The sequence below is a fragment of the Ailuropoda melanoleuca genome, chromosome 2 (genome assembly GCF_002007445.2).
Source record: "Ailuropoda melanoleuca isolate Jingjing chromosome 2, ASM200744v2, whole genome shotgun sequence".
NCBI lineage: Eukaryota > Metazoa > Chordata > Mammalia > Carnivora > Ursidae > Ailuropoda > Ailuropoda melanoleuca.
The window spans coordinates 180,115,962-180,142,178 of record NC_048219.1 but is presented as its reverse complement, the minus strand read 5'-3'; the positions used below and the strand labels follow the sequence as shown (position 1 = coordinate 180,142,178).

At 57.1% G+C, this 26,217-nt stretch overlaps 1 protein-coding gene across 1 annotated transcript in view; it reads left to right on the top strand.

Moving 5' to 3' along the window:
- Positions 1–26,217, top strand: part of TNS1 (tensin 1) — a 192,203-nt gene that overhangs the window by 75,101 nt on the left and 90,885 nt on the right. Inside the window, exon 4 of the mRNA XM_034642527.1 lies at positions 23,627–23,668. Within this exon, the coding sequence (XP_034498418.1) occupies positions 23,627–23,668 (42 nt within the window). The remainder of the gene's footprint in view (positions 1–23,626; positions 23,669–26,217) is intronic.

Here is a 26,217-nt window from a genome sequence, read left to right as displayed (position 1 = left end):
GATTTGACAGATGTCAGAAGTGAGCTCCTAGGTCTCCTGTCACCAAAGGAGTTGGGATTGGCGAGAGGAGGGTGCGCTGCAGAGACTGGGAGTTGCTCTTCCTATGATTATCACTGTCATTACCATCTGACCAAACATCCTTCTCCAGCCGGCAGCCCTTTGGCCGTTTCTCTGCAGCTCTGTCTCTTCCCTGGGGTCCTGGACCTCTTGACCACCTGTCCCCTTTCCCGGTTTCTGCCCCCAGGCCCTCTGACGCCTCCCTGCAATTCCTGGCGAGGCTGTTGGGCCGGTGGCTGAAGGAGAGGCCAGAATTCCGGGCTTGCTGGGGGCCCAGGTGTGTGTGCCTGCTGCCCAGCCCCTGAGCTGGGAGCTGCGAGCTGGGAGCCGAGCGCTTCAGGGGTTAAAGGAGGCGGCGGGCGGGCTGCTGGCCAGCTCTGGGAAGGAGGGGAAGGAGGCGGTGCGCCTGCTAGCCCGCCCGCCGCTGGGGGAGGGAGCCGGGCGAGCAGCGCCCTGGCTCAGTTGCTCCCAGCAGTGGCCCTGGGACCAGCTCCGCTCCCTGCCCACTCCTGCCCGGACGCAAGGCTCACTCACACCCTCTTCTCGGCAATCAGCTTCTGGCCGGCCACAGCTGCTGCCCTGTCATTGCCCACTGCTCTGTCCCGTGAGCCCAGACACCCACCCTACCCGGTGGCTCTTCCGTTGGAAAGGTGAGTGGTGTGTGTGCGTGTGTGTGTGTGTGTGTGTGTGTGTGTGCTGGCCTGTCCTACGGATGCTGTCAGGACCACCAATCCTGTAAATTAGGGGAGGGGGAGGTCAGCCCACCCGGTCACATGTCCCTGGGCTAGACTAGCCCCCAGAGGCCAACCTGTCAGTCCTCTGCCTTCGGGGTCTGGTTCTGGCAGGGATGTCTGGGGTGCGGTTGTCCCCGCTCTGAGAGACCCATCAGAAGGAGTTTCCTTTGCTAGGGAAGTTCCTGGTGTCAGTGGCCGCTTCAGACTGAGGCTGGCAGGGCGAGAGTGGGAGGTCGGGAGGATCTGTCTCTTCCCTTACCTGCCGCCCATCCCAGGGCTGCCTCAGAGAGGACCCTGAGATGCAAGCCTGGACATTTTTTCTCTTCGTGTCTCCCTGCCACCCACTGGAGCTGCCCCTGGGCCCCGTTCTCCTCCTTGGAGCTCTCCTTGCTCCCGCCTCTCATCTCCCAGAGGGCCGGCCAAGCTGCGAAGGAGGGTCAGGCAGGCCTGGAAGGGTTTCCCTGGCTGCACTGACCTCAGCTTGGGTCCCTGGGCACACGGGCACAGCCTGGCATGAGTGCCCCCTGCTGCCCTCCCCCAGCCAGCAGCTCTTATTTCCTCCTTACCCCTCTGGGCAGAAATGGCTAATCCAGGTGGTTAATGAACAGACACGCCTTCCACCCCTCTCTCCTTCCTCTCTTCCCACCCCCCATCTCCTCCTCTGACCCTCTGGTGCCCTGTCTGCCACCCCTTCCCAAGTGGGAGAGGCTCTGCAGAGCTAACCTCAGTGCCTGGCCCCCACCCCCCAATTCAGGACGAGTTGTTTTTAGGCTGGCCACTGTCCTAGAAGAGAAAACTGGGAGGGGGTGACCTAGTGGTGACCAGGAGAAGCCTGCTGTGCTCCCAGGCGGGGCTCCCTGCAGGGGTGGGATGCGGTGAAGGGACGGGATGGGTGCTGGGTAGGGGAGGTCAGGACAAGCAGTTGTGGGATGAGGCTCAGAAGAGGAACTGGAAACCAGGGTTCCAGAGTCTTTGGGGACAGGGGTTTCTCTTCTGGAAGCTGCAGAACTTCTTCCATGTGGCAGAGTCAAAGCAGGGGGGTCAGGAGGGCATGGGGAGCACACTCTCTTTCCTTGAGTCTCTGCTGGGCCCCTTCCTGAAGCCGCCTGGGTGGGGTGGGGACCATTGTGGCTCAGACTTGGCCTTAAGTTGCTTCTCACCCTGCCAGCTGGCCGCTCCTCTTGTCTCCCCCACCCTCACTCTCCCCCAGGACCTCAGAACTTGCTGTCGCTGAGCGCCCCCCTGCCGCAACCCCTCTGGCCCCGGGCTGTGTGGACCTGGCTCCGCATGGGGAGCTGGGTGGGAGAGCTCCCACCGGGACCAGTGCTGGGATCCCAGGTTGGGGAAGGTCTCTGCTGGTGACAGGACCCCCAGAGCTGGGAGCCAGGACTTTGCTCTGGAGCTGAGAATTATCGGTGGTGGAGGAGGCAAGGTGGGCCCCTCTGCTTGCAGATGCCTGTCTCTCCTTCCCTATCGCTCACTCAGTACTGCTCCATACTTCACTTTTCTCAGAGCCCCAGCCTAAAGTCTCCCATGGGGGTGACAGCATCCAGAATTATAAACACCGGGAGCTGGTGACTGGAGGCTGGGTGGGGGTTGGGGGGCTGGCTGGGGTGTAGGTGAGTTCAGAGCCGATCTCGCTATTGGGTGAGCATCTTCTCACCTTTGACGGACTATAGCAGATGACCTGGAGTTTGGGCCTTCTCAGTGCCCTGTTTGTACTGAGGTAGGAACAGGAAGCAAAAAGGGAGAATGGATTTTTGTTGGGTGAAGGAAGCTTGGCTCAGGTTTAACGAAGGCGTTCTTAACCAGCCTGGCTGGTCAGTGGGAGAATGGGCCGCCTTGTAAGGTAGTGAGCTTCCCGTCCTGGGGGGAGTTCAGACAGAGGCTGGAAAACAGCTTGGAAGGATTCCTGAGCTGGGATGCGGTTAGGAGAGATGACCCTGATGGTCTCTTGGGATGCTGAGGTCCTGGGATTCTTGGAGTCAGGAATTCTCTGACACCCGGAATGGGGGAGCAGAAGGCCGTGGCCTCCAGCCTGGGGCGTGGTCACTACCTCCTCCTCCTCCTCCCTGCCAGTGTTTGGGGAACAGGGAGCCTGACGCTCTCCCCTCGCACCCATTGCTCACTCTCCTACCAGGTCTGCCCCAGCTGCTTCCTGCAAAGATTCTGAGTTTCTTCCAATTCTTCCTGTCTCACCCCGAGCCTTGCCCTGATGGTTAACCCCACGAGGGCCAGCACAGACCTGTGGGCTGTGTGACGTGGTGCCGAATGGAGGGGGCGACTTGCCCCCTCCCCTCCTCAGTTAGAGCCCATGCTCCCAGCTGAGGGGGCTAACTGGGGGCCGGCAAGGGAGGATTAGGGGTAGGAGTGTGCTTCGAGGTTTGGCAGCTCAAGCCCCTGCCCAGTTTGTCTTCCTCTACCACTCCCTTCATGGGAAGGGGCCTCCCCAGGCTGCCTGGAGAAAGTGGGCAGAGGAACAGTGTCAAGATCTGAGATGCAGAAAGTTCCTGGGGTGGCCCTCGCCTGAGCCTCAGTTTCCAAATTTGCGACATAACCCAGGGTTGTCAGGGCAGCTTGAAGTGGTTTATGTAAGTGGCAGCGGGGTTGCAAGGGAGGAGTGTGGGAGGAACAGGTCACCTCGCTCCCTCTACGCCACCTCTCCAGACCTGTTTCACTGTGCAGTGGGCACCAGGAGGTGGGAGGAGAGGCAGGGTGGGGTTGGGGTTAGAGGTTTCTGAACACCACACTCTGGGAGGCTGGGGCTTTTCGTGATGGGAATGGCAAGGTGGGCTTCTGGGCTAGGCTCAGGACCCACCTGGGCTCCGTCCTTCCTGTCCCAGCCTGCGTCTCCCCACGGCCCCTGTGACTCCTTTTCTCCTTAGTGGGGAGAGTGAAGGAGTGGGTCCTGAGGTCACCCCAGTCACCCCCCTGCCTCAGTCAGTGCTGGCTTCATCTGAGGATGAAGTCCTTTTCAGTGTCTAACTGGAGTCCGTCGTCTCAAGCCGGGACTAGATGAGGCTGCTGCATTAGAACACTGTTTCCTCTGGTCCGACAGAGACCTGACAGAGGGGCAGGAAGGTGAGATGCTGAGTGTGCCCTTGAGCCTAGATGAGTCAGGGTCAGAGCTGCCATGGACGGCAAAGGTTCTCAGCTGCAGGCCGTTCTGTCTTCTTGGCTTATTTCTGGGGCCATGAGTCTCTGCCCAGAAAGGGAAACTGAGGTCCAGCTGAGGGGTGTGAATTGGAGGGGGGCAGAGGAAAGCCCTCTCTGTTATGGGACTCTGAAAATAGCAAGTGGGTGTGATGCTGGGGGAGGGAGAGAGAGGTTTCCAGAGACTGGACGACTGTTGTCCCCAGTGCTGTATTCCCATGGCCCTGGCTCTTAGCTTTCAAAGCCATTAGGCACACAGAAGTGTGGGCACCAGCGAGCTGGAACGAGAGTAGTCAGGTGGTGCGGCTGCCAGCCTTGCGGGCCATGCCCACCTCCCTGGGTGCTCTGCTCCATTATGCAAGGTCACACCTGGCCCTCCTTTCCTTCCTTTGCTCAAATTGCCTGCAGCACTTTCCCAAGAGGCGTGGTGGCAGGAGGCACAGCTGGGTCCCTAGGCTGCCTCTACACTAAGGTTGGTGACCTTGGCCATCTTCCTACTTGTTCGTGCCCTGGTTTCCCTCAGAGAGATGGTCTGTCTCCAGAGAGTTGGAGCCTCGTGGGGTGGGGTGGTCGGTGGGCCCGAGCCAGTCCCTGGAGCTGTGTCCTCCAGGGCTAGTCTGGGCTCTGTAATCCCTGCCTTTTTAGGGTTGGAGGCTTGTAACTCAGGCCTGGGTGTTCTGGGAGGCAGGAGGGACTGGGCCAGGAGGGCGCGGTCCCAGGGAGCCGATGAGCAAGGGGGGCGGGTGACAGTAATGTCTGAGCAGAACCCTATCCGCCACCATGGTGAGGGGGAGTCCCAGTTCGAGGTCTAGCTTCCCCAGAAACTTTCTTAGGCCCTCTCCAGCAGAGAATATGGGACCCCCTCAATTTTTCTTGCAAACTTCCTGAGAGTTCACCTGTCTTCTAGCTGGGTTACAAGCTCCTTGAGGGCAGGCCCGTGCCTTTTGCCTCCCTGGTCCATTCCGTGCCTGGCAGAGTGTGCTTAGTACTAACCGACTGGCCGACGAGGGCACTGGAGTGAGGGATTTAGACAGGGCCTGGGGAGGATTTGCTGGGCCTGGAAATAGGACTGTGTTGGCCAAGAGGTCTAGAGTAAGGCAGAAAATGTGACTCCGAAGGCCAGACTGCTGGAGCTCAACTCAGGCCGACCCTGTTTATTAGCTGTGTGGCTTTGGCAAGTGGCTGAACCTCTCTGAGCCTCGGTTTCCTCATCTGAAATGTGGAGTAAGAATTGTACCTGTTTCAGGGTGTGGTTGTAAGTATCAAATGAGTTAGTTTATTTGAAACACTTTGAGCAGTGCCTGGCCCATAGTAAGGGATTGATAAATGTTCGTAATTGTTATTCTTATGGGTCATGGTGGTGGTACTGCTGTTTCTCCAGGACCTCAATTCTGGGTGGATTCTTCTCTCTCTCATGGTTGTTCCATCCCTAAGACAGGAGGATTATGGAGCCAGAGAGTGGAGAAGATGGTGTCATTTTCCTTCAAGGGGACCCAGCATCAGAGCCCAGAGAAGAGACTCCCCCCCACCCCGCCCCCTAAGGGCTGTAGCTGTCTCTTCCTCTCTGTGAGTGGGGAGAGGCAGGGAGCTAAGGGGACCTCCCGAGGCCTTGTCTGCCCAGGGGAGCCGATGCAGAGCTGTGTTTATGGAGGACTCTGAGAAAGCTGCCATCACTGTAAACAAGATGCATTATTATAAACCAGTCCAAGCTCCCCTCCTTGGATCCCATCCCATTCCTTGATGAGAGCCACTGAATCAGAGACTCCCAGGCCTGGCAAGGACGTGGCTGGCCCGGCCTCCAGGCAGGCTACTCTTGACTATGGGCTATACCCATGGAGGTGGTGTCTCTATTTTAAAGTGGGATCTCCAAGTAGCTGCTGCAAGTTGCTGTGTCTTATACCTGCTGGGCCTCTCTGAAGTCTAACCTGCGTGCCTCTTGCTGCAACTTTAAGTTCAGTCCCTTGTTGGTGGGAGGTAGGCGGGAACCATGCCCAGCCCTTCCTGCATGCCACAAAGCTGGGAGCTTTGAACCCATGGCAGGGGTGGGTCCTGGCCACACTCCCTCCTCATCCCAGGCCTCTGTCCTCTCTGGGGTCCTCCACTTTCTGGTGCCTCTGACGTTCCTCATTAGCAGGGGTCAGCCCCCAAGGCCTGCCGAGCTGCACTCTCCACCTAGCCCTGGTTCCCACCCAGGGAGGCTGGGGTTGCTCCAGGTCAGGGGTGAGCTCTATTTCCGGACCCCCGGCCCGCCCAGTTGCAGCTGCAAAAGGCATTAAGCTTTTTTTTGGAGAAAGAATGGGTTTGGGTTGATGATGATGACAGCTGGGGAGGGTTCCTGAGCTCAACCCGGCCCTATCGCTTCCCCTCCTCAGCCCCTGCTCACCTCTGCTCCATTTCTAGGCCACTGCTCATCTGGACAAGGGGCTTGCTCGTCTTTGGGTCTTGACCTTTACCAGACCTGAGCAATCAGGTCTACAACAACCCTTGATGCGGAGCAGTCTGTGGGTTAGGCCCCAGGCATGGTGCTGGGGTGGGGGTCGAAGGGCTGGCAGAGGGCTCAAGGGGGTGTAAGAAAGGCCCAGGGTATGGGGAGAGCAGTGCTCTGGCTCTGTTCCTGGCCTCTGGAAGAGTCCCTTCCCTTGCTGGGCCTGACGTCCTCACCTGGCGGTGAAAGGCTGGGGAGGTGCAGGGGCTAGAAGAGTCAGGGAGTCCATCTCCCTGACTGAATCTGTCCTGGTCCCAGGCAGCAAGAACTTCACCTTGGATTGACCTTGCTTCCCTCCTGCCTGCCCCCACCTCTGGCAATCGCTGGCAGGAAGTCCTGCTGATTAGGGCCCTAATCACCGGCTGAGACTCCCAGAAACAGGCGAGCTGGTTGACAGAGGGGCAGGCGGATGGGCATGGGGAGAAGCTACCACCGAGGGACACCAGCTGGGTGTTGGGCTGTGATGAGGGGTACTTGATGCCTGCCTGTGACTGGGGGTGGGCTTCTTGGGTGGAAAGTAGAGGCTGTACGGCGGTGGCTGAGTCCGGCCAGGCACGCAAGGCCCCTGATTATTCACTTCAAAGCCTTTTTGGGGGCACCAACCCTATGCCAGGCAAGGTGCCTGGGGGGACATGGTCTAGAAGGAGACAAAGGGGAGTTGATGGTGGGTTTCTGCCAAATGCAGAGGGAGTGTCAAGCAGGAAGCAGTGTGCACGAGCTGGTGGGGTGGGGAGAGCTTTGGAGAAGAGGTGCCATTGGAGATGGGCTTTGAAGGTTGAGAATGAGTTCCGCAGGAAGCAAAAGGGACAAAGACTTCTTCAGGCACGGGGAGGGGGGAAGGCATGCACAAAGGCACAGTGGCACTCATGTCATGATGGATCAAATAATGGCCCCCGCCCGAGTCCCACAGAATGTGCTGTCCCTCCCAGCTCTGCTGCTTGCTAGCGGGTGACCTTGAGCCGAACCTCAGTGTCTGCATCTGTCGAACGGGGTTGATATTGCAGCCTCATAGAGCTGTGATGGGGATGAAATGAGCTCCTCTCCATGAAGTGCCTCGCTCAGTGCCTGGCACAGGACAGGCCCACAGGAAGTGCTGTGTGTGGGAAAGGCTGGCTTTGGGCGAGCCTGCTGGTGTGGCTTGGGGTCCAGCCATGGGGGTGTTCTGGGCCAGGTGAATGATGCAGCAGCAGAGGGCTTTCATGTGGGGAAGATGTGATGAGACTGTTACTTAGGAAGGTGATTTGGGCAGCTGTGAAGGCTGTCCTGGCCAGGGAGCTCTGGGGACAGCCCATAAGCCAAAGCCCTCAGAGTCCTCCGTGCAAATTTCTCAACCTCAAGCTGGGAAATCCTCTCCTGAGTCGCTTCATCTCTCTGGACTTTCTTCCTGCGTGCTGCCCTCCTCTCCTGGATCAGCAGGCTGAGGAAGCCCTGAGATCTCCTTCCTGGGAGATCTTTCAGGCCCGAAGAGAGCCCTTGTTGGCGAGGCTTCACATACAAGACTGGCATGGATGGATTGTAGCAGGCGGGAGTCAGGGTAGACCACAGGCAGCTCGCATTTCTAAGGAATTGGGAGGCTCCTTTTGGGGGTATCCTTCTCCGTCTGTCTGGCACACAGTGGGCCCTCCCTCTTTGTTGAACGAATGAACGGAAGAACAGGAGTGTCCCCAAGTCAGGGTGGTGGAGCCCGCCTGCTGGGCGGCCTAGTGTTCCCAGCCTGACTGTAAGTGGCCTGGTGAGTGTCTGGACAGGGGCTGCCTGTCCAGAGCCCCAGGGACTGGTGAGTGTCACTGAGTCCGGTGTGGCTGCAGGAGTTCCGTGCTGGTGCATGGATGAGGAAGCAGGGATTTCGGGAGCTTTAACTTGGAGCGAGGTCCTCATGAGGCAGTGTGGCACGGTCGGTCGGGGGTGGGGGTCAAGATCAGATGCTGGGGCCACACTGTCTGGGTTTCAATCTTGACCCCAACCTGCCAGTGCTTTGGTTTACTCATCTGTCAAAGCAGGAAATGACTAGAACCATGTCCAGCACACAGGCCACGCTCTGTGACCCTTGGTTATTATTATTACTATTGTTTGTTGGTGCAGAGGGAGAGAGCCAGGCAGGGGCCTCTCGGCCAGCGTGGGTGCCCCGAGTGGGTGGGAGAGCACCAGAGGGACGGGGCTCCTTGGGAGGCTTCGAAGGCTCCTCGGTGCCTCACGAGCTGCCTCGAACGCCACCTGTGGGGCTGTGTCTGATGTGGCAGCTGGGCTGAGCTAGGCGTGGGAGCGGAGGCCGCGGCCAGCCTGGATTCCAGGCCGGAGCCCTGGGAGAGCAGGGGTGAGCCGGGGTGAGGGGCGGGGAGAGGAGAGGTGAGCAGAGAGGAGGCCAGGACTCTCCCAAGTCCCCAGCTGGGACCCCAGGAATTCCTCCCATCATGTCCTTCCAGAGGGCCTGGCCTTCTCGCACCATGGCCTCCGGAAGGCCTGTGGTCCATCTCCCGTCTGCTGGGTAGACTGTTCCTGAAGCTCCGTCACTGGTAGAAAGTGATTGCTGCCCACTAACCACGGTCTGGCTGCAGCTCCTTCCTTCTCTTCTCATCTGGGCTTCAGCTCTCCCACGTCCAGTGGTTTGGGACAAGCAGCTGCTTTGCAACAGGAGGGCCTGAGGGTAGGCTTTCGGGGCCTGCTCCAACCGACTCCCCATGGGGCAAAAGGACTTGCCGTGAGTGGAGGGACTGATGGCGGGGTGGCCAGGCAGCCTTTTTCCAGTTCCCATTCAGCACTGTGTGACCTTGGGCAAATCATGTCCCCTCTCTGGGCTTCAGTTTCTTCATCGTTAGATGAGAGGTTGGCCTTAGGAGAGCCCTCCGTTTCTCGGACCAGTGCTGAAATTCTGCAAGGCTGTGGATCTTTCTGAACAGAGAGGCTCTTGTTCTTGGGGCCGTTGGAGGAGCCATCCAGCATGGATGTGGGGGTCCTGGAAGGTCTTCAGACATCTGCTGGGGAGCCAGCTGAGATACTGGGAAGGTCCCTTCTAGCCCTGGGATTGGAAGTTTCTTTGCCCAGTGAGCACTCCTCCAGGCAGCTCCGTTTCTTGGAACAGAGTGGAGGGTAACAGCTGTCAGGGTTGAGTGGGCCAGAGTCTGTGGGGCTCCGTCCCAGTGACTCAGGTGGGGATGCGTTGGCAGGATTGGAGCTAGTGAAGCGAGGGTGGGAACTGGCCAGATCTGCTGGCTCCCCTTGGCCACTCTCGGGGAACAGAGTGGGAGTGAGTGATGTGCTGGGGGGCAGGGTGCAGAGAAGAGTGAGTAACTAACGGGTTGTGAGTAATGGCCCAGTGTCTCTGCTGGGCAGGTGGCTCCTAGGCTCGCAGAGCTGTCTGAGGCTCCGGAAATGCTCCCTGGAGGCCCAGCCACTGAGTCACAGCAGCAGGAGCTCCCTAGGAGCTGGGGGTCCAGGCTGGCATTACCACCCACCTGCGCCCTTCGCCTCTCTGTGCCCCTCTGTGTGAGCGCCTCCTCCCAGCGATCCTGCCACGCCCTCCAGGCCTCACAGCTGCCCCGTCTGGCCTTCGAAACACCCGGGTGACTTGAGGTGCCTGCAGGAGTATAGATTTTACAGTCTGACCGCCCTGGGTTTGAGTCCCAGCTCCACTGCTCATAGCCGTGTGACCTTGGGCAACTTACTTTTCCCACGGAGCTTCTGTGGCCTCCTATGGAAAAGGGAGATTTGGCTGTTGTACGTACCATTGAAAGGGTTCAGTGTGATGCTGTGTCTGCAGTACACAGCACATTCGAGGTATTTGGATAATTCAGTCGTCTGTCAAGCCCTAAACTCTGTTTTGCTCCTCCTCCCCGCCTCCACCCTTAAAATTCCTGCTCCCATGGCTGTATTCCCTGATTTCCAGGATGTTTATTCTCCTATCAGCTCTGCCCCATGGCTAGTACACTTGCCCTCCTGTTTCTGACACCTCCTACCCAGCTTCCGTCAGTGTGCCTTGCCCCTCACCTGCGCTTCCAGAAGGATGGGCAGGAGGCAAGTCCTGGGGAGAGTCCAAGGGGAATTTGTTGCTGGCCCGGCTACCGGGGATAGTCTGGCTCCTAGGGGCACTTGGAGATCTGGGTGAGTATTCAGACTTGAACTCCCCACCTCTGCTGGTTGATGCTCTTCCCTCCTCCAGTCTGCCCCCATGGATCATTCCTGCCCCGGCTTCCTGAGATCAGCTGTGCTCCGGGACCGCTGCCCCCGCCTGTGGGTGTGCTGGTGGGGCCTCCGTGCAGGAGTCAGTGCGGCTGTTCTCGGGTTGGGGCCGCAGCACCAGGGAGTGACTCTGCATCTGGAGTTGGCAGGGGTCCTGCGCCCTGTGAATGCGCTGTGTGTGTGCGTTGGCGTGTGTGAACTGTGCGTCTCTGGGTCCCCGGGTCTGTGGCTGATGTGAGCCCTAGCCCCTGTCTGTTTAAAATCTGCCTGCGTTTTCTGAGCCAGATCGACAGGGGTCTTCCGCTGCCCCTCCCGTCGGCAGCCCCTTCCCTCCAGACCTGGTTTCAGATGCGTGCATCTCTGAGGTTCTCCCGGAGAACAAGGAAACGTTGCAGGGGGGTGGGTGGATATGCGTCAGATGGAGCCGAACAATGCCGGTGACAGCCAGGCCTCCGCTGGCCTTCAGTGCTGGCTTCGCTTCAAGTCTCTGCTGCCGGCTAATTTGGAGCCAGAGGGGGCTTCCGCGCCTTAGCTGCAGATGGATTTAAAGGAGCAACATAGGGCTGGGCTGCCCTGCCCTTGGGACTCCGCTTCCGGGGCTCCTGGTGCGGTCCATCAGAGCAGATGGGGTTCCAGAACACGAGCCCTGGCCATGTGCTGATTGTGCAGAAGCATCACGCTGCCTCCTCCTGGTGCTGCCGTCTGGAGCCTGGGACTTTTCGCCATGAGTGCCTTTTCAGACAACTGAAGCTGAGGCCAGAGTCGAGAGCTCAGGGAAAAGAGGCAGTTTTTTTTTTTTTTTTAAATGAGAATCTTTTGCACCGTATTACCCTGTCCCAAGTGCTGCCGTATCGGTGCATGGGACCTTGTCAATCAGCCACCTCTTCTCACCTGGCATCATTCCTCATGTGGCTCTTCTGTCAAGTGGGCATAAGAACAGAGCCTACCTCACAGGGTTGAAGTGATGATTTGTTTTTTTAAAGGTTTTTTAAAAAAGATTATATTTATTTATTTGAGAGAGAGAGAGCATGAGCAGGGGGAGGAGCAGAGGGAGAGGGAGAGGCTCTCCAGTAGACTCTGAGCTGAGTGCAGAGCCCGATGCAGGGCTTGATCCCAGGACCCCCAGATCACGACCTGAGCCAAAACCAAGAGTCGGACGCCCAACCGACTGAGCCCCCAGACATTCCTGAAGTGACGGTTTGATGAGTGGAGATACTTCCGCACTTAGAACGGCGTCCAGCGCAGAGCCCGCACCGTGCGGTTTACTGCTCTGGGCACGGAGACACGGAGGTGCGTGTTAGCAGCCGCTCGACGGAAGGGACTACTGCGTACTAAGCGTGTGCTGTGTTCCAGGAGTTTTTAATGGTGTCAACTTTATTTAGCTGCAGCCTGCAACGTAGGTCTCCGTATCCTCCTTTTCCAGATGATGAGAACGCCTCGGGGGGCTGCAGGACTTGGCAGTCTGTGGCAACGTGAAATCGCAAGCCCCGCCTGACTCCCAGCCCGCTGCTTTTTCTGTCCCAGCTCTTGCCCTTTGGTTGGAAACACGTGGCCTCTCGACGTGTTGAGGAATTTGGACGGAAGGATCCACAGACAGAGGGAGTTAGGTGTGACCTTTCAGAACTGAATCTGTTCCCAGCTCCTGGTTACATTCAGAGCTGTCCGAAGTCAGGCCATGGGACAGAATGACCTGTAGGGGTCCAGGGAGCCTAAGAACCACAGATGGGCTTGGAGGATGTAGGCTTTTCTCCTGGGTAGCATGGGCTTGAGTTTCCTTTCACCTTGTTCTTTCTTTGGGCCTTCTTCGATTTTAAAAAAAGAAAGTAGGTAGACGCTGCGAGGGACTTCCTATCAGCCACATAGGGCAGTTTGGGGAGCCTGAAGGATCAACACAAATTTTCTTTAATTTGGGATGCCCTTTTTTTTTTTCTTCAATATTTTGGTATTTCTGGAATTGGTATGGACCTTGCAATTGAAGCACGCATTTGGGGTAGCATTTTTCCCTCTCAAAAGCTGTCAGCCCATGGATGGTGCCCCAGGCAACCAGTAGCACCTTTAAGGTTAGGAAGCAGGGTGGTTAAACCCTGCCAGTTTGCAGGGGTGGAAGGGAGAGAGGGGCCTGCGAGCAGGCTCTGGTCTAGTTTAAGAAGGCAGAAGGTCCCTCTGGTGTTGGTGTGGGTTCTAGTGTGGCCCCCGCCCCAGAATTCTCCAGTCTGTGGCCTGGCTGTGCCCTACCCTCTCCCCGCCCCAACCCTTCCCTCAGCCTCCTTCGCATGTCCCAGGGCTGCTTGTGAGCCTCTCAGCAGTTCCCGAGCCCTCTGCCTCCTTGGGTTTCCCCCATGCTCTTAGCTGTTTTTCCCATGCGTCCTTCCTGCTTACTGTTCCGGCACAGTTGAGGGTCAAAGACTTTTGTCCCTTAAAGTTCTCCTCTAGGGACAGAAACCCTCAGTGGGGAATGAGGGGGGGTTGGGTGGGCAGTCTCCCACTGGGCGTAATTTCTGGAAAAACAGATGGATTTGAATCCCAGCAAGATAATAGCCCTCTTCATACCTTCATTATAGCCATTACTGGGCTCTTTTATAATTCCCTGTTTACATGTGGGCCTCCACCACTGGGCCCCAAGTTCCCCTCCTGGGCCAGGCCATTCTTATTCATCTCTGTCTCCCTCCTGGGAACCTGGCACCCGNCTAGGAAGTATCCCCCGGGTCCCCAGTTCCACTAAAACATTGACCACAGACCACAGTCTGTTCCTTGACCAGATTCTTCGAGGAACTTCCTAGAAGCTATGTTTTCTATGCAGCAGGCCATGTCACCCCACCCCCTGCTTCAGAGCAAATGGCCCCTCTCCAGGAGGGGAAGGAGGGCTGGGGTTTTCCCTGGGCCTTGAATCTCAGGACAAGGCAATTCTGAAGTCTCCATTTCAAACTGCCTGTTGACACTTTCACTTATACAGCAGAGGCCCTGCTTCCTCTGAGGCCTCCAGGCTGGGCCCCTCGGTGCTGTCTGGCTTCTCCATCTTCTCATGTCCCCTTGAAGCTCTCTTGGTAGCCTCTCTCCTGAGCCCTGGCTCAGTGTTAGTCTCTCTTTGGCAGCAGCTGTCTATTTTGGGTTGGACATTTGGCCTCCAACCCTGCCCCTCGCCTGCGCCCTCTCTTGCTGGCTCTGGAGGCGTTGGGCTCCTCCAGAGCCCCTGGACATGTGTGTCAGTCCAGCCCTCCAGGCCTTGCACGATGTGCCCCCTTTTAACGGCTTCCTCCATTTTGCCCCATGCACCCTGGGCTCCGCTGTCCGGCCTCCTCTCTGTTCCCCCACATCTGATGTCTCCCCCTACCCCCCACCTCAGAGGCCATGCCCTCCATGAAACTCTTGCTGTGGCCCCTGATGGGACAAGGCGGTATGGTGCTGGGCACAGCTGAAGCTTGGGACCTGGGGCGAAGTGTGTGACCTCTCCGAGCCTCACCTGGGAAATGGGCTGATAATCCCTAGTGCCTCAGAGCATATTAGATGGGACAGAATTGGACCTGAAAGGGGGTTTCTCTGGCTGGAGCAAGGACTTTGAGGCAGAGAGGTGGGGAATGGGGCCTGAAGGAGAGAGACCCAGTCAGGTCCTGCAGGGCCGTGAGGACCATATTAGGGCATTTGGACTCTGTCCCATGGAGCCGGGAAGGACTTCAGGCAGGGGAGTGACAGGACTGGATGTGCATTTTAGAAATAGTTCCCTGGCTGCTTAGTGGAGAATAGGTTAGAGGGGTAAGACCTAAGGCAGAGACCTGAATTAGGAGATTCTTGTAATAATCTCTATGGTGTGGGTTGGGGTGGCTTGGAGAGATATTTGGGCAGAAGAATTGTCCAGGCGTGGTGGGAGGGAGGGGAAGGAGGAGTCAAGGCCAATGCTCAAGTTTCTGGCTTCACAACCTTGGGTGGCTGGGGGTGGGGGAGTGGGGTGGTTGTCAGCGCTGAGCTGGGGGCAGTGAGGCGGAGCAGCGTGGGGTAAGGCTGTGAGCCCAGGATGCTGACCAGCGTCAAGCCCTGGGCCCAGCTTTGCCTTCTTACCCCTGCTGGTGCTTTCCTGCGGCTCCACTTGTCCCACTCTTGTCTGTGGCTACCGCTCAGCCCCTCTGGGACCCCTGGCTTCTTGTCTTGGGCTCCCGGGGCCTGGCACACAGTGGATGCCCAGTACGAGTTTGCCTGACCTCGACGTTTCTGCGTCTCCTGCTCACTGGGTTTGATCATAAGAAGGCTGGCCTGGTTGCAACCTTGGCCCTCCTGTAGTCGCTAATTGGGGGTGTGGGTAAGCGTGGCCCCTGAGCTGGGGTCTCTGGTTGGCCTTCTGGGGAGGTACATCTTCGGAGAAAATGCTCTGCCCCTGCCGGGAGTCCAGCCTGGGCTCACCTGGATGCTAGCTCATGCCGTCCTCCACAGGGCTCTGCAGGGGCCCAGCTTCTGCAGCTGGAGGCCTGCTGGTTCCACAGCATGCCCTGCTATGTCCACAGCACCCCCCTTCCTGTGGCTGCACCTTCTGGCTGGGCACGAGGGGGGCACACCTGGCTCTCCCCCTCGCGCAGGGTTGGACTGTGCAGGGCCAGCTGCTGCGTGTGGGTGTGGCTAGAGGTCAGGGAGGTGTTGGCCTGCAGAGAAACTTCCCTGTCTGGAGGGCCCTTTCTTGAGCGTGCTACCAGACCTCGAGGCTGGCAGTGGGCTGGGTGGCCGGTGCGTGGGGCTTGAGGAGAAGTTCCCGAGACAAGAAAAAGGACTGGGGAGAAGGGGCGCTGCTGGAGCTTGGGGAGCAAGTGGATTGGACCAGTGGTTCAAGAGGCATGTGGCCTAGGAGGATTTGGGCGAACGGTGGGGACAGGAGTCCTGGAGGCTTTGGCCAGAGTCGGCCCTCTGGGACTCTCTTGTATTTCTTGTTGGAGTTGGAACCTGTGCTGGGTTTGGGGAAAGGCCTGGCCCCCTGGCTCTGGAGGGGACTCTGGGCTGGGACATGCCCTACCCCCCTCAGCTCGAGGTGTCCCTGGGAACAGGCCCCTTCTTGCCTCCAGGAACTGGATGTACTTCCTTTCCTGATCCTGAGCAGAACTCTATATAAGGGAAGGAAACAGCCGAGCAGGCCGGGAGCAAGCGCTGGTGAGGACGGGCGGCCTGGAGGGAGGGCACAGGCCTGGGAGGAAATGGAGCCAGGGTAGCGGCCATCTTTTCCCCAGGAGCCCCCTGCCCAGGGCCTGGGGTTCAGAACAGAGGGCCAGTGTCCTGAGCCACTGAGTCATGCTGGGGTCTGCCTTTTGCAGCCCTGGGCTTGTCCTTGCTCCCTGTGCCCTCACCCCGGTAGAGGTGTTCTCTAGCTACCTGGCTTTGTACACGCTCAGTGAACACTTGCCTCCCACTGGGCTTCCAAGCCATCCCGTGGTCCACTTGGCTGGGCCTGCCAGCCTGCCCTTGCCCGGCTCACTGGGGCTGGCTACGGCCTTCTTGCCGGAGCCCAGTGGACTTGTCACGTCAAGTCTGAGTTGCTGGGCTGGCCACTGCCGAGGGGTCCACTGGCTCTTTCCTCAGTCACTTGGCATGGAGGCTAGATCCTCTTGGGGTCATGGTCTGTATTATTCTTGACCCCTGTGGTGTCACCTCAGCGACCAGGGCTTAGAGGTAGCAACATGCTGGCTGCAGATTCCCCAGGAGGGGCCCAGAGGGGCGGCTCCGGCTCCCGTGGTGGGGGAGGGTCCACTTGTTCTGTGCAGGGCAGGGAGGGAAGGAGCCAGGGCAGGGGTGTCCTTCTGTGTTGTGGCTGGGGGAAGAGAAGGCAAGGCTGGAGGTCGGGGTCTGCCCCAATGTGTGTTTTGTTAGGGTGGAGATGGGGACCTCTTGGTCTTAGGGTGTCCAGGAGCCCCTTGTCTGTGGGCCTTGGGCCTCCCCTCCTTCTCCCCCTCCCCATTATTATTATTACCATTATTATACATCTTCTGCCTGCCTTAAGCTTCACCCTTTATTTTTTTTTAATTTTTAAAATTTTTTTTAAAGATTTTATTTATTTATTTGACAGAGAGACAGCCAGCGAGAGAGGGAGCACAAGCAGGGGGAGTGGGAGAGGAAGAAGCAGGCTCCTAGCGGAGGAGCCTGACGTGGGGCTCAATCCCAGAACACCGGGATCACGCCCTGAGCTGAAGGCAGACGCTTAACGACTGCGCCACCCAGGCACCACGCTTCACCCTTTACTTCCCCCTACTCTCTCTCCTACTCAGGCACCTTCGGTAACTCCCCAGTTAAAAGTCATCTAAAAGTCTTAACTTCTCTGCTGGGCCGTCAAAGTTGCCCGTGTCCAGCCTGGAAAGAGAGTTTGCAGCCAGTCCTCCTTCCCTTTGTCTCCTTCAGTATGTCCTTTAGTGTCCCTCCTTCCTCCCTTCCCCCAGCCTGTGTCCCACCCAAAGGGGACTTGTCGTGGTTCTTTCCTCCATGCCGTGATCATGTGATCATTTCTACCTGAAATGCCCTTTCCCCATATCCACCTCTTAAAACCCCATCCACATACCAGGTGAGCTCCAGGCTCTGAACCAGGGCTTCCTGCCCTCACGGCTCTTAGAACGGTCCTGGGTGAGACACCCAGTAGACAAAAGCGATGTGTCCTGGAGGCCGGGCCCAGATATCCCCTCCTCTGTGGACCCTGCCCGGGACCCCCGAGTGCTCTCTGCACTCACAGCCCGGGCACCTCTGTCTGGCCACGGAGGCAGCGTGGTGTGCGGGGCAAAGTGGGCATTGAAGTCAGGCAGACCCTGGTGTCTGTCACTTAGCGGCTATGCCATCTTGGATCTCACAGGATTGCCGAGAAGACGGCTTGAGATCCCGTGAGATGAGGGTGCTCATATCTGCCTCCAGAAGGTCCCAGGGAGTGGAAGGGATAAAATAGTGTGCCTGGCACGCAGAGAGCCTCCAACAAAATCTCAGTAACCACTGCTTCTGCCATTCCTCCTACTACGAGCTGTTCAACTTTGGGCAATTGCTTGACTTCTCTGAGCCCGTGTACCACAAAGACCTGTCATGAAGACTAAGTAAAATGTATGTAAAGCACCCAGGTCAGTGATGTACAGTAGGGGCTCTGCAAACCCTACTTTCCTTCCCTCTCATGTACCCTTGGGTGTCAGTCAAGAAGGGAGCCTGAAGCTGTGGGGGCAGGGACGTGGAGCATTTGCCAGCAAGAACGTCAGTGGAAACCGCCTGTGTGTCCATCAAGGACGGGTGGATAAGCACAGTGTCCTGGGCTCCCCCTGCGAACTAGTATGCAGCCCTGGGAAGGAGGCCGCTTGGACACTTGCTACAACATGAATGAATCTTAAGGACATGACGCTAAGTGTGATAGCGGCTGGGGCTGCCCTAATAGCGCACCCCACCCTGGGTGGCTCACACAACAAATTCATCGTCACCCAGGCCTGGAGGTGGGAGCTCCAAGGTCCAGGCGTTGGCACTTTTGATTTCCTCTGACGCTGGTCCTTGTGTCCTCATGTGGTCCTCGATTTTTGCACGTCCCCCTACTGACTCTCTGTGGGTCCTAAACTCTTCCTTTAAGGACACCAGTCAGACTGGATTAGGGCCCACTGTTGGCCTCATTGTGACTTGCCCTCTTTAAAGGCCTATCTCTTAATACGGTCACATTCCAAGGTACTGGGGATTAGGACTGCAGCGTGTGAATTTTGGGGGATATGACTCAGCCCAGAATGCAGAGTGAAATCAGGCAGGCTCAAAATGAGGTGTGATTCCTCTTATGTGAAGTGCCTACAACAGGTAAATTCATAGACATGCAAAGTAGCTTAGGGTCCCCTAAGCTGGGAGGAAAGGGGGACAGGGTTCTTATTTAAAGGATATGGGATTTCTTGTTTAGGAAGGTGACATGGTTCTGGAAACCGGTAGGAGTAATGGTTGTACAGCAGCGTGAATGCACTTACCTGCCATTGAAATGTACTCTTAGAAATGGTAAAAGTGGTAAATTTTATGTTGCATGCATTTCACTATAATAATAATAATAGCAAGGACAAGCTAGAGATAGGAAAAAAAAAAAAAGAACCTTCTGCTCAGGATCGTGTGAAATGCTAGAATCAGAGACCCGAGTGGTTCTAGTTTTGGCTGGGGCAAGGCAGTCCTGTCCAGCCCCAGGCTCAGGTGGTCGTGGGGAGCTCCTCAGAAGGGCTGGGCAAGTTTAGCAGCCCGGGGCTTTGTGTGACCAAGGCTGACAACTTGAGTCCCTGAGGATGGGAGCATCACCCAGTTGGGGACCAGGTCCTGCCGCTTGCACACTGGTGAGGTTATGGGGGCCGTGCCAGTTGGGTGCCTGGGTTTTCTCTTGCTCTGCAGAGAGCAGTGCCTGGAGCCCACAGGCCAAGATTTCACCTGCAGTGTGACCCTTCCCAAATGATTGACCTGGGACAAGTGTCATGATCTCTTTGAGCCTCAGTTCTTTTCATCTGTAAAATGGGAGCGATATTACTGCAGGATCGGAAGGGCTCAGAGAGACGGGCCTATGGCAGGATTGGCCCCAGCACCTGGCACCTAGGAGGTGCTCAGCGTTGGCGGTGGTTTGACCACTAGTGCTTGCAGGGCCTCCCTTGCTCGGGCCTGAGTGTCCTTATCTTTCCACAAGGGCTCGGTGAGCAGCTACTGTGTGCTGGGACCTGTGTGATGAACAGGACGTATTCTGTGCCCTCAGGGCACTTGTTTTCTAGCAGGGGAAACCGATGACAGATAAGGAAACACACACCTGTTTAATTGCAAATTGAAAAACAATGTCTGTGTGCGTGTATGCGCCTGCGTGCATGACTTAAGGGAGTCAGGGAGGGCCTCTCTGTGGTGGTGGCCTTTTAGCCAAAGCCAGAAGGCTGGGAAGGACCCGGCTAATGCAGACAGCTGGGCTGAGGGCGTCCCAGGCAGAAGCAACAGCCAATGCAGAGGTCCCAACGAGGAACAGAGCTAGATGTGCTCGAAGGACTGAGAGGAGCCCAACCTTGTGTGTGGCTTTAGGTCCTGGACGAGGGGGATGGACACGGAATGCTGGCGGAGAGGACGGCAGGGCCCAGGGCACGCAGGGAGCCCTTGCCTGGCTGGCTGCTGTCTGGTGCATTGGACCCTCGTGACCTGGGGGAATCTCCAAGGGTGTGTCCTGTGGTTGGCATTGTGTCCAGGGACCTTTGAAATGCAGAAGATGTTAGCAAGTAGGGGACTGATTGATGAATGGCAGGCACTGGCCCTGGTCTGGGCCTGGTAACTCACTCTCCGGCTGCGCCCCCGCTCTCTACCTTGCAGGCTCCAGAGCCAGACGTCTCCTTTGCAGTGGACAAATCGTTACCTTTTCTGTGCCTTAGTTTCTTCATCTGTAAAATGGGGATGGTAAGCCTCTACCCCAAACATTTTGAGAGCTCAGGACAGTAGCAGGCAGAAAGCCACATTCCGTGAGCTGTTGTTATTGTGGTTGGCCACAGCTGTATGGAAATTAGTGTTTACAGGGGCATCGGCATAGCCAGCTCAGAGGGCAGGAGCGCATCTCCGTCTGGAGCCAGACTGCTGGGTTCACATCCTGCCTCCTCTGTTGGGTAGCTCATCGACCTCCGCACGCTCAGCCTCCTGGTCCATAAAACGGGATGTTGAGGGTTGTCGTAGGAACAAAATGGGGGAATTTCTGCGGAGTGTGAATAGTGCATAGCATACAGCAAGTGTGATGGGGGTATCTGCTGCTGCTTTTACTGTTAGGTTTTTCCAAGTGGAGAGACGGAGCATCAGGCCTGCTCAGCGCCCAATGTGTAGATGGGTTTTTGGAGACATACAAGGGGAGGAGGCTTACCTGAGGCTGACCTCCTGGGCCTGAGCCCTGGAATCCTGCACTGCCAATGCCTGGGAAGTGAGTCTATGACAGGGCTGAGACCCAGAGCCCCTGTGGACACTCCAGAGTCTGCCCGCTCTGCAGAGAGAGGGTTCCTAGCTAGGGTCCCTAAGGGGCAAGGGGAGCGGTCACTGCTGACACTGGGAGTGTGGGGCCGTAAGGCACGGGCCACAGAGTGGCAGGGGGCCCTGGCTCTCCCTGGCACATTCCAGGCTCCTGAGAGGGTGGCCAGGGGCCAGGGTGCCGGAGGGAAGGAGAGAGCCTTTTAAGGAAACATTTCTCTGCTTACAAAAAAAAAAGAGAGACAAGAAACATTGAAACACACAACAAAGTTAGTGGGCTGGCTGGCCGGCTGGCCTGGAATGCACAGCTGTGGGCGGCGGGCGGAGGAGCTGCTACGGGGCAGCAGGCCACGAGGGGCACCCGGACCCCAGGCCCTCCGGCTGGGGGGCCACCGCTCCGCTGCAGAGCTCGGTCCTTACGGGAAGCTCTGCCTCAGGGGGAAAAGGGAAGGGAGCTGGGGTCAGGACACCTGGACCCCGTTCTTTCCACCGCTGCCTTAGGGTGGTTCTGGGAGAGAGGCCCTCCCACTGTTTCCGAGGACACTGTCCATTCTGCCCCTGCTTTACTTGTATCCATACCCTCTCCCCGACTCCCTCAGTCCCCAGACCCTGAATGGAGACTAGAAGCCCCCTTGTGTAGCGGCGTGGGAGACAGTGGCTGTGGACGGGACTTGCCCGGGTCTGGCGGCTATGGTGGAGCCCGCAACCTCCCTCCTCCTGCAGCGTGGTCCTGCATTCAGGTTCCCAGCCCCACCTGAGCCCCAGCTCCAGCTCCGAAGGAAGGAGCAGAGCAGGGCGCTGCCCTGTGGATTGCACCTGCTCCCACCCAGGGCCCGTGGGACCCCTAAATGATAGAGTGGTGGGAGAGGAGCCATTGGGAACCTGGCCCCATGAGATTGAAACCTATAGGCATCTGATTGAAGCCTATAGCCCCTGAACAGGGTTAGGGGCAGGAAGGGACAGGGAAGAGGCCACTGCGGGATACAGGACTTCTGCCCCACAGGTGTTTGGGGGGGGCAGTAGTGTCCCCCATGGCTGAGACCTTGTCTAGTGGGCAGGGCAGGCAGGGAACCCTGCAGTCCACAGCCACCTCTGGGACCTTCCCTTCCTTCCCAGTCTGTTCTCCTGGCATCCTCCACCCCACCCCAGGCTCTGTCTCCCCCCAGAAACTTCTAAAACAGTCACTCATGGCTTCATGCTTGTGTGTATCAAGAACCCTGAACTTGGGGGAACATTTGCCCCCATGTTTCTTCGTTCTCTTGAACATAGGGGAGGAGTTTCCCTTCACATTTCATTTTGGGAATCAGAATGCTTGGATTCAAATCGTCACCACTTAACAGCTCTGTGACCTTGGGAAAGTTGTTTAACCTCTCTGTGCCCCCCTGCACCTCAACCAAAGATGTAATAGTACCTACCTTATTGGATTGTTGAAAAGATTAAATGAGTTAATATGGGTCAAGCATTGATAATAATGCCTGTCATTCCTATAGTCCGTATTCAATGAATGTTAGCTATCGTTCCTTTCTTTTGGCCTCATATATGAGTCTCTCAACAGTCTCGGAGTAATGGTGAGTACAGGACGATACATACTGAGACTCAACTCAGGCTTCTTTGCTGGAGAATGAGTTGGGCAGGAAGCCCGTTGCTACGGGCTCATAGCTCTCGACTGGGTCGAGAGCCCAGGGATGCTAAACTCCCAGCTTCTCCGCCCCTTCCAGAGCTCAGGGCACACTGTCACGTGAATCTTGTCCCCCTCTGGGCTGGCGTGTCAAGCCTGGGGATCCCTTGGGCTGGTTGGAGGACAGGACTGGGTCAGGTGGAGGGAGGGCCCGGCTGAGGCTGGCTTCTTGTGGGCAGCCAGCTCTAGCAGAGCCTGGAGGCTGTCACCATCACAGCTCCACTGGGGTGGTGGCTGGAGCAGGGGTGGCCCACTGTTTGAGGAGGCAGCAACCCCCTCTTTGGCGATCCAGGGCTTGTGCCCAGACACCCTTATGCCCGAGGGAGAGCCTCCCCCTAGTTCCCTCTGTGGGCTCCTTGGGTCGGGAATTGGAGCCAAGATTGAGGTATGAGCTCCAAGAAAAACGTGTCCCAGCTAGAAAAAAAGAATACACCGAGTCTCTGATAAAGGGCCCTGCTAATTGTCAGGGTAGTGGTTTGGCTGCCTGGCCTGGATAGGGGGTGTTATCTCAGGGGAGGGAGAAATGCAGGCTCCTACCCCCTTCCTCCGTCTGGAGGCCCTCGTTGCCAGTCCCCCCACCCTCCAGCAGAGAGGAAGATGAGGGTGGTGTTAAGAATAAAAGCTTGCCCGTAGAGGGTGCTTTCACCCCTCAAGGCTTTCTTTGGAAGAACTGGCCAGGGGCCTTTCACCAACCTGCTTCCCACATGCTGTGGGGACCCCAGACTCTGTCTGCAGCTTTGCGTGAGATGCCCTGGCACTGGGGAGAACCACCTTTCTTCGAGGCCTTAACCATGTTTTTAAAAAATGTAAAACAAATCTCAGCATACTGTAGAACTTAGAACATAGAGCAAAGAAACAAAAATCCTCCTTATTACGTTAACCCACTGCCATTAAAAATCCTGGTGCACCGATCTCCAGTCTTCTGCATATTTTTCTACAGAATTAAAAAATTGTGATATACGGGACGCCTGAGTGGCTCAGTCGGTTAAACTTCCGACTCTTGATTTCGGCTCAGATCATGATCTCAGGGTTGTGAGATCGATTCCCGCATGGGGTTCTGCGCTCAGCACGGAGTCTGCCTGAGATTCTCACTCTCCCTTTCCTTCTGCCCCTCCCCACCATGAGTGTGTGCTCACTCTCTTTCTCTGTAAAATACATAAATAAGTAAAACTTTTTAAAGAATCATGATATACATTTCATTTTTGCCTTCTGCCACAAACCCTCTACCCAGCGTGATTTCCTGAGGGACCCCCCACGGGGCTACAGGGTCTTCCAGTGACCTCTCAAGCTGGAGGTGGTCAGTGGTTGAGCTGAGGGAAGGGGTGTCTAGCATGGATGTGGGGCCGTGGAATGGTCTTGAGAGGCCCTGGTTTTCTGTGGGGATAACAGATGCTAACCTTGCCCTTTCTCTGTTCTTCCCCCCAGGTGGCTGCCCCCTGCATTCCTCCGTCCAGCCATGAACTGGTGGTGAGTGAGAGCCCCTTCCCTACCCTGATGCTCTTTCTCCCCTCTTTCTTCAGCTCCTTCGTTACAGCTGCCTTTAGACCTAAGCAGGCTGCTAGCCCCAGAGGGCGCTGGGCAATTAGGTAAGGAGGAGGAGGGGGACACTTCCCGAGGCTGAAGCTGGACTGGGAGGAAATGAGTCATGAGGTCCCTTCTGATGAGATGCAGGGCCTCCTATTTCAATTTGAGACTTAAGTCCTTGGAAAAACCCATAAAAGGGCATCTCGCATGCCTCTGGGCCTGGCCAGGTGCCTGTTGTTCTAGGGCCTTCCAGGACCAGGGGACGGCACCTTCTTCTACCTGCCTGGTCTCGGGTCAGGAGTCAGGTACCCTTCGGCTGGAGTAAGGGGAATGGATGGCCTGTCCCACAGAGTTCACCTGCCTGGGTAGTGGCTCACATTCAGGTGGCCCGTTCCCTCTTCAGGCCCCTTGGCTGACTCTGCTTTCCAGCTCTGTCTCCATGTCTCCCACCCCTGCCTCCCCCCATCAGGCTTCCAGAAAAGTGTGGACAGGGGCAGAATGCCTGTGAGTTGTGAGCTGTGGGGAGAGGGGCCTGTTCCAGACGGATCCCAGCTGGGCTGTTGTGGAACACTGGGAACTTTTCCTCCCGGCCCTCTCAGGACCTTCTCACCCTCCGAAGGCCCCCCCGCTCCCCAGCCCAACGCTGGAGGCCGGCAGGGCCCTGGAGGCTGGAGGGGAGGGGTCTGCATGAGTACAGGTGCATGCGTGTGTGTTTGCGTGTGTGTGTGTGTGTGTGTGTAGGGGGGAGTGGTGTCACAGAGGGCCCCTATGGGCACAATCCGATTTGCTGATACAGCGGAGCCTCTGGTGACACCGGTGTGGGTGGCAGTCTGGGGGAGGGGGCCAGGATGTCCTGGCAGTTTCAGGCGTCTGCATACTCGCTCGGCCTGGATACTGGAATCTCTATCAGGCCACCTGGTCTCTTCTTCCCCTCCAATACCCATTTGCCCAGTGACAATGGACAAGTCCCATCCTCTTTCTGGACCCCAGCTTCCCCTCCTGCCAAGGAGAGGGGTTACTTTAGATGGTTCCAAGGCCTTCTCGGTGCTGAGAAGTATCCCTTCCACTGAGGGCTGTTGATGGAGTGAAATAGAGTTTGTAAAAGTGCGCGTGACTCAGACACCTCGGACCCATGGCAGTGTCCCACCCTCGGCAGCCCTGGCCCAGGCCCTGCCAAGCTATTTCTCTTCTTCGCAGAGGCCCCTCCTCCCTGGTCTCATGGGCTCAGACCCTTCTGGGGCTCAGCTCTGCCCAGCTGTACCGCTCCAGATGTGGAGCGTTCTTCGCACGGAGCCCAGTTGCAGGTCATCTGACAACAGTGGGGGGCGGTGAGGCCGGGGTGTCGGCTTGGTTTACAACTGCCAGGAAGAAGTCCTTCTGGAACTGTGGAGGGTCACCATGGGGGGCGGGCGGGGAGGGTGGGGGAAGCAGGGAGCATAAGTCTCATCATTTCAACCCAACTGCCACCTCGCCTCTGAGAACACAATGTCCTTGGCTGGTCTAGGATAGCTGGGGGGCGTGGGGTTTAGGGATCTCCAGGCAGAAGCCAGATTCCTGGCCACTTGGAGTCTTGTGGGTTTGTTTATGAGAGGAAGGGTCAGAGGTTGGAACAAAAGGGAAGAGGTTGGCATTCCAGTTGGAAGGATTGCAGTTAGATACCAGAAGGAACTACCTGAGTGAGGCTGTGGAATCTTCCCGTCCCTATGATGTGCCCTACTTGTGCAGGGGGCTCTGACCTTCCTGGAGGCCGAGTCAGCCACCTGGTGGTGGAATGGTTGTGACACCAGATTGTGCTCCCACCTAAATCAGAACCACCCCCTTCCCCCCAAGATTGAGGGGGTTAGACTCCCTCCCTTTGGATCCTGGCTTCCCAGTCTCTGCTGTGTGACCTTGGACATATTGCTTAACCTCTCTGGACCTCACTTTCCCCTCTGCAGATTGGGAGTTGGTAATAGTAGTTACCCTATAAGGTTGTTAGGGAGAATAAAAGGAGCAAATGGGTGTATTTTTTTTTTTAAGATTTTATTTATTTATTTGAGAGGGCACACATGAGAGAGCACAAGTGGGGAGGAGGGGGAATGGGAGAGGGAGAAGCAGACTCCTCGCTGAGCAGGGAGCCCTATGGGGGTCTCGATCCCAGGACTCCGGGATCATGACCTGAGCTGAAGGCAGGCGCTTAACTGACTGAGCCACCCAGGTACCCCATGAATGTATTTAATTAATCCCTATCCAGGGCCCTCCAGGGGCTGCTCACCTGATTCGGGGTAAAAGTCCAGGTTCTTGCATTGGCCTGTACAACCCACAGGACAGCTTTCCTCTCTGACATCTCCTTCTAGAAGCTCTCTCCTTCCCTCACTCTGCGTCAGATACCTGGTCTTCTTGCTGGTCCTTGAGCATAACAGGCATGATGCTGCTTTGGGACCGCTGTACTCCCTGTTCCTTCTGGCCGGGAGGCTCTTCCCACAGATCCCCGCCAGGCCCTCTCCCTCCCT